General features: G+C 33.3%; 3 protein-coding genes across 3 annotated transcripts; 2 read left to right on the top strand and 1 right to left on the bottom strand.

The window, feature by feature from the left end:
• Window positions 1-796: 796 nt before the first annotated feature.
• LOC123684430 lies at window positions 797-2,713 on the bottom strand. Its single transcript, XM_045623689.1, has 2 exons — window positions 2,321-2,713; window positions 797-1,201 (listed from the first exon to the last, which is right to left on the bottom strand). The coding sequence occupies exons 1-2, from the start codon at window positions 2,639-2,641 to the stop codon at window positions 821-823; spliced, it is 702 nt and encodes a 233-aa protein (XP_045479645.1). The 5' UTR covers window positions 2,642-2,713; the 3' UTR covers window positions 797-820.
• Window positions 2,714-4,494: 1,781 nt separating this feature from the next.
• Window positions 4,495-5,510, top strand: LOC123684529. Its single transcript, XM_045623822.1, has one exon. It carries the CDS (start codon window positions 4,821-4,823, stop codon window positions 5,496-5,498), a length of 678 nt encoding a protein of 225 aa, XP_045479778.1. The 5' UTR covers window positions 4,495-4,820; the 3' UTR covers window positions 5,499-5,510.
• Window positions 5,511-6,286: 776 nt separating this feature from the next.
• On the top strand, window positions 6,287-8,452 carry LOC123684665 (transmembrane protein 165). Its single transcript, XM_045624004.1, has 6 exons — window positions 6,287-6,639; window positions 6,695-6,908; window positions 6,968-7,143; window positions 7,192-7,365; window positions 8,063-8,168; window positions 8,230-8,452. Exons 1-6 carry the CDS (start codon window positions 6,529-6,531, stop codon window positions 8,301-8,303), a joined length of 855 nt encoding a protein of 284 aa, XP_045479960.1. The 5' UTR covers window positions 6,287-6,528; the 3' UTR covers window positions 8,304-8,452.
• The last annotated feature ends 2,320 nt before the right edge of the window (window positions 8,453-10,772 follow it).

The following is a 10,772-nucleotide window of genomic DNA, read 5'->3' as shown; positions in this document are numbered from 1 at the left end:
TTGCATTTTGAAAATTTTCAAAAGTAAGAAATAATACCTACTGTTAAAACCTAATGCTAGGGTCTTTTGCACTTAACAACTTTTCCTTGATTTTTCATTTGCACTCTGCAATTATGAATGGTTCTCTTGCAATGTAATTTATTTGAAAAGGAAGAAGTTGCAAATTTGACAAGTGTGAAAATGAAAATTTGCAAAATATTTTGTTGCAATAATTGCAGGTCCAATAAACGTAAGGATAGATAGGTGATTTTTTCAAGGTTATACACAGAGGTTGTTCTGCATTTGGAAGAAGGAAAATATTATAATTTCGTTGCGAAATTCTGATATTGCAGCAACATAATTCAATATTAATTTCAAATACCCACCCAAGATCAATTATGATAGTTTAAGATCCTATTTGAGGTCATAGTTCATTTTTTCATATTATCGCTGCAGACTATTTGGACCATTACTGAATTGAAGACATCGATACGTTGGAGAATTTTGACATAACCATGTTTTTCTCAAATCATTTTTATGTCTTATATTTTAGTTATGGTTTTTATTCACTAAGCAAATAGTAGATTGTGTCTTCAATAAATTAATCTTTGTTCTATAAATTGATGTTGTTAATATTTTTTTTATTAATTAATATTTAACATATTTGTAATAATTACATGATTAAATATTGGATTTTTGGTAGGACAGGTCATAACTTGAATTTGGATTTAAAATATTGCATTTGGTTTTGAAAACATACCACCTATATTAGGAATAGTCTTTTCAGAATTTTGCATCAAGAATGATAACACAGATCTCTTCTAAAAATAGTTTATTTAAATCAGTAAATATCTAGGAAACAGTATGGATGTAACTTTTCGCACCTGTCACCATTACTCAAAAATTCTTCACTGGTAGGTAAGTACTGAAAAAGAGCAGCGATACCACTCACTTTTGAGTTCTCGTCTTTTAAAGACTTCTGCATACCCCAAATAAAAGGTGCAGTTTTGCAGATTAGCAATTGTATACAGTCTGTATTTTCATCTAAAGATCGTTCCTTTATGTACTCCACTATATCATTTGGCAAGTCTGGATTAGTCATATACGACATTTTTGATTTTATCTCGGGTTTTTCTCTTATCCAGTCCAAAGGAGAGCCGATTGGAAGATTTTTCACTTCTGAACTGAGAAATGGTTTGGATCTTGCTAGAGATTTTCCGATCTGAAAATAAGAACTTGGTTAAGTACTAAACTGCTTGATACCTAAAGATGTATTCGAATAAATAGACCAGAGCACCATAACGATATTTTCTATGGTATTATCAGGGCCGTCGCTAGCCAAACTGTCGGGTGTAAGTATTTTTTATGGATTCAAATTTTAATCAAATAGATGATTTAGGATAAGTGGAATGTAATAAACAATAAACGTGCTCAACTGAATTCTAATGAATAAATTATAAAATATATGAATTAAATTCAGGTTTCAGATCCTTCTGCTGAGTTTTGACAACCTACATATAACGCTCGAACATTTCGTTTTTTTTTTCTTTGACATCATTGAATTAAACAACCGAATGATGCAAATGAACAATTATTTTAAATTCGAATAGATGTTATAGATATTCACGATGCAATGATGTTTAAGATTAGTAAATTTGATGAAAAAAATCATTAGTGAAATTCGTTTTAATCGAAAAAAAAATATTTAATTCGTTCATCCAGTAACCCAGATTCCCAGAAAAAAAAATTATGCCGCCCTTCATTATTTGCCGCCCCTCAAGAGTGGATTCTGCAGTTGTAGGTTCCTAGCTCAATTTCGATTTTAGAAGCAGCTTGAGAATTTGTTTTTTTTTTTTTGTTAAAGATTATCGGATGATGCGGATGAACCATTATTTAATTCGAATGCGCCCACGCCCAATACTAGATACTAGCACACCTAAAACTGATTCAACGTAAAAAACTGCCTGTATAATATGTTAATTTCATTGGTCGATCTTCAGTTTTAATGGAGATATAAATATTTTTCGATATCGCCAATTTTCCAATTTTCTCTCATAACTCGAAAACAAAAAAGGTGGCCAAAAATGAATACTACTCTTGTTAGTTTCTCAGGAAAAGATATCGAGAATGGGGCATCAGATTTGTATAAATGAAAAAAAAACTGAAGCAAAATTTCGAAAAAAGATGAAGAGAGCACTGACGCTCAGAATTTCAGTGCTCCTCTTTTATTTGTATTATCGATCGGCATCACAGAAAACCAACATTTTGTCAACATAGAAAAGACATCAATCATATCACTAAAAAATTATTATGTTGGCAGTACAACCACAGAACAACTCACCAGTTGCGCCACGAAAACCATAGAATTGACGGCTATAGCTCCGATCCTCTTGGCGTCAAATCCGAGCATCCTTAAAAATCCGGAAAATATGTTTCCACCTGCATCAGCTTCGTCGCCTTTTCTCCGGTTATGTTTTCCAAAAGCTTCGCTCACTAGGTCGGCTACCCCTTTGGCGGTGTCGATTCCGAGGAATTTTCCGGCCATCTGAAGGCCACTTTTGATCTTCCCGAACATCGCAGTCATAGAGCGAGCCTCGCCGTGCATCTGTGCTTCCGAGAAGGCACATAAGAGGAGGAGAACCAGAGAGAATCCGTAGATCATGTTGAGTTCTTCGGGTGTTGTTGAACAATAATCGCATGGTTTGTCAAGTGTATATGGGGAACGGTATAAGAAGGTAAGAAACGCATCGTTTGACGGTGTAATTTTCGGCATTATTCGTGAAAAGAGATCATTGCTATACTGGGTGTTTGGTTTTGGTATTCACACTCACATATTATACTAAACGAAAAATAAATTTGTGGTCAGTTATTGCGTTGATTGTCGACATAAAAAAACGAAAATTAAAGTATCATATCATAACATCAAACTTCTACATTTTTTGAATAGGGAAAGTGGGTCGTGTGATACTTTTTTGGCAAGGTCTTTGTATCTTCTTTACAGGCATGCAGAAATTTTCAAGAAAAATTTTTTTTTTCTTTATTTAGTTCAAAGAGTGCTCTTAGTTCAGTATGTGCACTTTGTCATGGCTCATTTACTTTGAGACGATGGTACCTGATGAAATTTGTCACCGAATGAAAGTCGACCATTACAGTTTTGCTCATGCACAACTTTCAACCCCTTTTATCCCCCAACTCCATTAAAGGGTTCGTAGGGGTTGAAAGTTGTACATGAACAAAACTGTAATGGTCGACTTCCATTTAATGACAAATTTTGTCTGATAGATTATGAAACATTGACACATAGACCTTATCTGCCACGTGGTCCCAAAGACAAAAGTCTGAAGGTGTTAGATCACGAGATCTCGGGGGCCAGTTCTTCTAAAAATAACAAGGCTAGGAAACTTATAATGCAAAATTGTGATTGTTTCGTTGCTTGTGTGGAACGTAGCACCGTCTTGTTAAAAATTAACGTCATCCACATCAATATTTTCCAATTTCGGCAAAAAAAAATCATTAATCATAGCTCGGTAGTGCAATCCATTCACAGGAACAGGTGCAGCAGCCACATTCTCGTATGGGTAAGGTCCAATCATACCATAGAGAGGCTTTTCAAAAATTATTAATGGGTTTTCCGAGCCCCAAATGCGATAATTCTACTTATTAAAAAGGTTAAAGGAAGCTTTGGAGTGTCCTTCATCATAAAGAATGGAGTCTAAGGCAATATTTTCAGTTGAGCGACGCACAAGGCTCAGATTCTTCACATTTTCAACTTGACTTAACAACTCAAATTTTTCCACTAGCTTCACTATTGTCGGCCAAGAAGGTGTTTCACGACGACCCAAAGTGCTTTAGTTTTGCGAACTGTGATGAGACAGCGAAGCAACCGTTTCAGGCGCCTTCATTTGAGGGGAGACAATTCGGCCCAGTTTGCTGGTTACTTTTTCATATTTCATCCTTAATTCTTAAAAACAACATAAGGTTGTTCCGCTCCGCTGCGTTAGTCAGCATTTCCCGCAATAAAAATCTGCAAACCGCCTTTACTTAGCCGCCTGTATAATAAATAACACATGGCGGACTAACCAATATGAGCAGAATTCCTCGTTACCCTCATTGAAAGAGGAATAACATCAATATGTTTTTCATAAAGACGAAAAAAACACTATCTCGCTTTCGAATTCGAATTTCGAATTTTGAATTCCTACGATTTTGATTCGAAAGCAGTTACTGTTAAATGTCAAATATTTTCAGCTTGTTTGATGTTTTTCAGCAAGAGCGCTGAAATTACTAGAGCTGGCCCTGACTGTGACTGCAAAATATTCTCCATTTTTGTGGTGAATTTTAAAATTTTAATGCATTGTTGAAACGTGTAGCATTCCATTCTCAATAGTAGCTTTAAAATACCCAGAAAGCTCAAAGCATCTAAGTTGATTCTCAAGAACGCTCTAAAAATAGCGATCAACCATCCAAATAGTGACCCTGGTGGGCGCTGGTCTTGTTTGAGACGGAAAATTCAAAATTACATATCGAATTGTTCCAATATTTTTCGAAATATATCAAAAACCAGGCTGACATAACCAATTCGTGCACATGAAATTTAGTCTTAGAATAATTTGGAATATCATGAAGAATCGACAAGAATTTCGTTCTAGTTTCATACAAATCTCGTTTTCAACATTTCCGACCGTCTCAGCTCCATGCGTTCAACATCTCCGTTAAATTATCAGTAATATCTACTTCTTATAATGTCATCTCCTTGTTTAAATGCCGTGAAACCTAAATAAACTGAACCACATGAATCTTCTAATGAATATAGTCTTATACCTTGTGCAGATACAGTGAACATGTTCCTTTCGACTATCATTCTGTTGTTTTTCCTCGAGACGACATTTTCCCAAGATTTTTCCTCGTTTGAAGACGTGAAAGCCTTGAGTGAGCTGCCTTTAGAGCGGCTTCTGGAAGTAAAACGATCTTTTGAGATAAACGATGAAAATTTAACGAACTGCGATGGTCCAGAGAGCAGAATAGATTTTCCTGGACCAGTAGCTCTCAGACTGAAGAATCCGAGCAGAGGTGGCTATGAACATGAACACGAACACGAACATTACGAATATGAAGAACATGAAACCAAAAAAGGGGGTAAAGAGATGAAAAACTTCTTTCAACTGGCCATTACAGCTCTGGCGTTTTTGGCGTTCGGTGGATATCTTCTATGTCTCATTGTGCAAGCAATAAAGAGCAAACATATGGACCAGATGACGCAGATGGCCAATATGCAAATGATGGCAGCTATATTGAGGAGACAAATTGCACGTAAAAGAACCCAAAGACCAAGGAAAACTAAACCGATAAGAAATACAAAAAATAGCCGCAGGAAAAGACCCAAAAGGGAAGCTGGAATTTGGCCAGACGCAGACCCTGAGAAAATGTATTTCGCATTAGTATCTTTGTCAGAAGCTTACACTAATCATCATACTATAGATTACAAGAATTATAACCGAACAGCGAAGTATTTCAATTGAAATAAATTTGTGTCGTACAACAATTTTTTATTCATCATTCTCATCCCTGAATTAACAAAGATGATCCCTAATTCCTAGATGTAGAGACCTTTGTCATTTACCCTCTTGGCAACAGATAGGTACCGTAGTTTGGTGCTTGGTCGTTCAATTCACTGCAGATTGTGGTATTTAGTACATTATATTTCCAATCTCATTTAAAATTTTGTTTTTCCATTATTGAAATTCAATAGGGAAATGAATATTCATGCAAAATTTCTTGAGGATCATATATGTCGATTTATTTTTTTGTTATTTTTTTTAATATATGGTAAAATTTTTAAAAAACTTTCAGTGTTTTCATCATTCAAATGATATAGTCTCTCAAAATATCCATCAATTAGAGTTTTTATACGAAACTAAATATAATTTGAGAAAATGACCAGATGAAGGGCAAAGTAAAAATTATAGATTGCTTATTAAACCTGGATTCGCCATCTATGAATAAATGTATCAACTGAATTCATCATTCAATAATTATTTGTAGATGGAACTCCGTGATTATAGATTTTCTGAGTTTAGTTCAGAAATTTTTTCATAGATGGCAACCAGTTGTGAAATTATCAATTTTTTCATCAAAAATAGAATTATTTACATGAAGATTTTTTGAATTAGAGTATTCACTGTGAACTCCATAATTGAAAAAGCAACAAATATTTCAATTGAAATAATTCCATATCGGGCAATCATTTTTTAACGACATTTTTATCATTTCCATCCCTGACTTATCACAAATAATTCAAATTTCTTCTCTTTGTATGTACGTCAGATTGACGTAGATATTGAGGTTAGAACAGATCTTGTTTCATGTTTTAGTTGAACAAGCTTTCCTCAAAGATAACAGATAGAAAACAATGTGATTTGGTTATATTTTATCTATCTGTTTCATAAAATGAAAATATATTGTAGGATTCCTTATATTTCACATTCATAAACAACCAATTTCAAATTACCAAAGTATTATCTGTTTAGTGAGTCTTCTAATATTGTAAATATGAACAAAGAATCGATTATAGTTTCTTTATCTTTTATATTTATTTGTATTAGTATAATTTTACCTATTGCGACAGCAGAAGATCAACCAATTGAAATCGAAAGTAGTAAAGTAATATCATTCTCTAGCTTATGTATTTCTGGTTTTAATTGTAGTTGTTTTTCAGGATACTAAGGATGAACCAGCAAACAAATTCAAATTTTTGGAAGTCGAGAATCTCGGCTTCATACATGCCTTTCTTGCATCCTTCTCGGTTATTTTGGTATCGGAGATTGGAGACAAGACATTCTTCATTGCAGCTATTATGGCAATGAGACATCCAAGACTTACAGTCTTTACTGGAGCCATTGGAGCATTGGCTCTAATGACTATTTTATCAGGTGAATTACACACTTTTTACAGGATTTAACATAGGGTTTTGATAATGCCTAAATTTTAGCAATATTTGGTTGGCTAGTGAATGTAGTTCCTAGAGTATACACTTTTTATATAAGTACAGCGTTATTTGCTATCTTCGGCTTGAAAATGTTGAAGGAAGGTTACTCTATGTCGCCTACAGAAGGACAAGGAGAACTAGATGAAGTGCAAAATGATTTAAGAAAGCAGGATGAGGAAGTATGTTTCATCTTTTTTTATTGACTTGTCTGATTTGGTTTTTTCTAGTATGAGAAACAAGCTATGTTACCAGATCCTGAATTGGGTGTTCAAAAGAAAGCTAAACCAAAAAGTGCTCTATTAGCAACATCTCGGATCCTATTACAGTCTTTTACACTTACATTTTTGGCAGAGTGGGGCGATAGATCTCAGTTGACAACTATTTTGTTGGGTGCTAGAGAGGTAAGTACCAAAATTTGGGTATATTAACAAAAGTGAATTTGAAAAGATTTTTTTAAATTTTTTATGATGAAAAAAGTAATAGTTTTTTCGCATTAATGAAATCAATATTGCAACTCAAAATTTCCTGCATTTTGGGTTGCATTGTTTGCAAGATTTTTTTTTACAAATATGAATAGAATACAAAGCATTGATTGTAATATTAATCGGAAATGTTTAGAAATAACAAAATATGACTATAATCCTTTGATATCCAGGTCATTATCTCTTGATTGAGATAACACAATTACTTAATCAAATGACATTAACTTTGATATTAAACAAATAAATTTTTTAGATAAGAGGTATAAAATTCATTGTACCTAGTTATTATTTCAACCAAAATATTTGTCACTATGCAACATATCATAGTAGAAATGAACATTGAAGTTAAAATTTTTTGATGGAATACTTTAGGATCGTTACATTTGAGAAAAAAGACTTAGTTTTGTAATAAAATGAAACTATTGAATTGGTCTTTTAATGTTTGAATTTTGATAAGGAATTACTCAACTTAAAAATCCTCATTTTTTGGTTTATGTGGAATAAAGAGATTTAAGTAATAAGAATCGAAGAATTTAAATAATAAGCAAGAGAATGACAATTTTATTTATCCATTCTATAGTTTATTCAACTGTATTTCACGAATGGAATATTTTAGGATGTCTATGGAGTGATTGTTGGTGGAATTTTGGGGCATAGCATTTGTACAGGAATGGCAGTTCTTGGTGGTAAAATGATAGCTCAAAAGATATCTGTCCGAACAGGTGAGAATAAGAGTTTTTATGAAAACTAATGCCATTTGTTCAAAACCAATTTTTTTTGCAGTTACCATAATTGGTGGAGTAGTTTTTCTGCTATTTGCATTCTCCGCATTATTCATCGACCCCACCGGTGGATAATATCAAAACTTTATGGTTCATTTTGGACCCTTCAGTAAGAATATTAATATTTATGATACAGGTGGAAATTTCACCTCATTTCATCGAAGTACTTGTAAGAAAAAACCATGTAAATAAAATGATATATTTTTAAGGTTTTTTTACCATCATATACTTATTTTAGTATTTGAATTATCAAATAAAAGAACCCTATTCCCTGTTTCCCAAACAGATCACTTTATGATTTAATTTCAATTTTTGTAACATTCGAATTTTGATACCGAAGGAATTGAAATTAATTTCAAACTGATCACTTCATTAGATCTATAAAAAATTTAAGAAGAATACTGGGAAACAAATACCCAATATTTCCATGCCAGATTCAATTGGATTGAGATTGCAATTTCCCTTAGGGCTGTGGCTGGAACACCTTACTTTCTTCAAAGCAACCAACTGCCCTATTTTTATTCTTTTCTTTATAAACACCGTAGGTACCTTCACCTATTTTTTCAATTTTCAAAAAATCATCGCTATTCGCCATAGTCTTAATTTTCTTCCGCTAATTATTTACACGAAACAAAAATCAAATTCTACCTACATGCAAATGCCTGAAGCTCTAAAAATTATGTGGTATAATCAGAGACAAAAATTGTTGTATTTTCCAATTTTGTGCTCAGACGTGTCACGTCATGGGCATAGAAACCTAACCTGAATAATTACAATAAATAAATTGAAGTAGGTAAACTGAATAATAAATATTATTTAAAATGAAATTATGACAGTTTGAGCTCATAACGTAGAATAAGAGTATGTGGTTTGGCTGAAAATACGAAGAATCTTTACTTTGAGAGAATTAATTATAGATATTTCGTTTTTATTTCAATTTCGAAATCGTGTTTTTATTGGGATAATAACCTAACCTAACCTGAATAATTATAATAAATAAATTGAAGTAGGTACACTCATAGAATTAATTAGTTCAATGGGACACTAAATAATAAATATTTTTTAAAATGAAATGATGACAGTTTGAGCTCATAACGTAGAATAAGAGTATGTGGTTTAGCTGAAAATACGAAGAATCTTTACTTTGAGAGAATTAATTATAGATATTTCGTTTTTATTTCAATTTCGAAATCATGTTTTTATTGGGATATCCAATTTTTAGTGAATTTGTATTTTAAGAATTACGTGTGAACGTAAATATATCATTGAGATAGGTAGGGATATCTTCCCTCACTGAGCATATTTATACTAAAGTTTCTTCCTGTTCTCCCATATTCATCAATTAAATTTAGAATCGAGAAAAGACAGAGAGGGAAATGCTTTGGTCTAAATTAGGTCTCATTTAAACTTTGTTTTTGTTGGAACACCTGCTCTTCCTATCTTCAAAAGATGCCGGTATATTTGTATTTTAATAGGATCGATCGGCAATATTTTCTTTAACGGCTTACAGAGACAAAATGTTGATTTGGTCTCATAAATTTTTCTTTGAAGGCTCGGCAATAGTCGTTAATGAATATCGCAGGCAATTTTTTGCTCGACATCGTTTCATTCGTATCGATTTCTAACTATATCAGAGTCGGGATTGACTAACGGTCCATAGTGTTCAATAATGATTCTAGAATTATGTCGAATATTTCCCTCCTGTCAAATATTCTAGGTATCCGGAGAACAGTTATCGAAAATTACAGCGAATATTTCCCTCCTGTCAAAAATTCTATGTATATGGAGAACAATTATTGAAAATTACAGCGAATATTTCCCTCCTGTCAAAAATTCTATGTAGATGGAGAACAATTATCGAAAATTACATCGAATATTTCCCTCCTGTCAAAAATTCTATGTATCTGGAGAACAATTATCGAAAATTACAGCGATAATTGCATTGTAGGAAGCGAAACTGCACTGCGATAATTGTTCTGTTCATAGATGCATAGTTTCTATGCATCTTACACAGTTCGAATCTATGGCAATTCCATTCTACATCAGTTTGACAAGTAATGTAACAGTTCATTCGGGAAATATTCCTCCGAATTACACTCGTGCATCAAAATGACCGGATAATTTCGCATTCCAGCGTGTTTTCTTCGAAAAACTGCATTCGGTCATTTGCACTCATGCAGTTTTTATGACAACACGCTGTCATGCAAAATTATCGGTAATTTTGATGCACTTGTGCAATTACCTACGATAATTGCATTGTAGGAAGCGAAACTGCACTGCGATAATTGTTCTGTTCATAGATGTATAGTTTCTATGCATCTTACACAGTTCGAATCTATGGCAATTCCATTCTACATCAGTTTGACAAGTGATGTACCAGTTTATTCGGGAAATATTCCCCCGAATTACACTCGTGCATCAAAATGACCAGATAATTTCGCATTCCAGCGTGTTTTCTTTGAAAAACTGCATTCGGTCATTTTCAATTTTGGAGAAAGAGCCCGACACCGAAGGTGGAGGGCAGTTTTTATGACAACACGCTAT

The sequence above is a fragment of the Harmonia axyridis genome, chromosome 7 (genome assembly GCF_914767665.1).
Source record: "Harmonia axyridis chromosome 7, icHarAxyr1.1, whole genome shotgun sequence".
In the NCBI taxonomy this organism is placed as follows: domain Eukaryota; kingdom Metazoa; phylum Arthropoda; class Insecta; order Coleoptera; family Coccinellidae; genus Harmonia; species Harmonia axyridis.
Note: the sequence above shows the minus strand (reverse complement) of the source record. Positions and strands in the feature narration are given on the sequence as shown.

Bases quoted from the DNA above. Each gene is read 5' to 3' on its own strand.
- LOC123684665 (XM_045624004.1), top strand. From the start codon at position 6,529: ATGAACAAAGAATCGATTATAGTTTCTTTATCTTTTATATTTATTTGT. The intron at 6,640-6,694 runs GTAATATCATTC...GTTGTTTTTCAG, and splicing joins TTGAAATCGAAAGTAGTAAA to GATACTAAGGATGAACCAGC. The intron at 8,169-8,229 runs GTGAGAATAAGA...TTTTTTTTGCAG, and splicing joins AAAGATATCTGTCCGAACAG to TTACCATAATTGGTGGAGTA.
- LOC123684430 (XM_045623689.1), bottom strand. From the start codon at position 2,641: ATGATCTACGGATTCTCTCTGGTTCTCCTCCTCTTATGTGCCTTCTCG. The intron at 1,202-2,320 runs GTGAGTTGTTCT...TCTTATTTTCAG, and splicing joins TGGTTTTCGTGGCGCAACTG to ATCGGAAAATCTCTAGCAAG.
- LOC123684529 (XM_045623822.1), top strand. From the start codon at position 4,821: ATGTTCCTTTCGACTATCATTCTGTTGTTTTTCCTCGAGACGACATTT.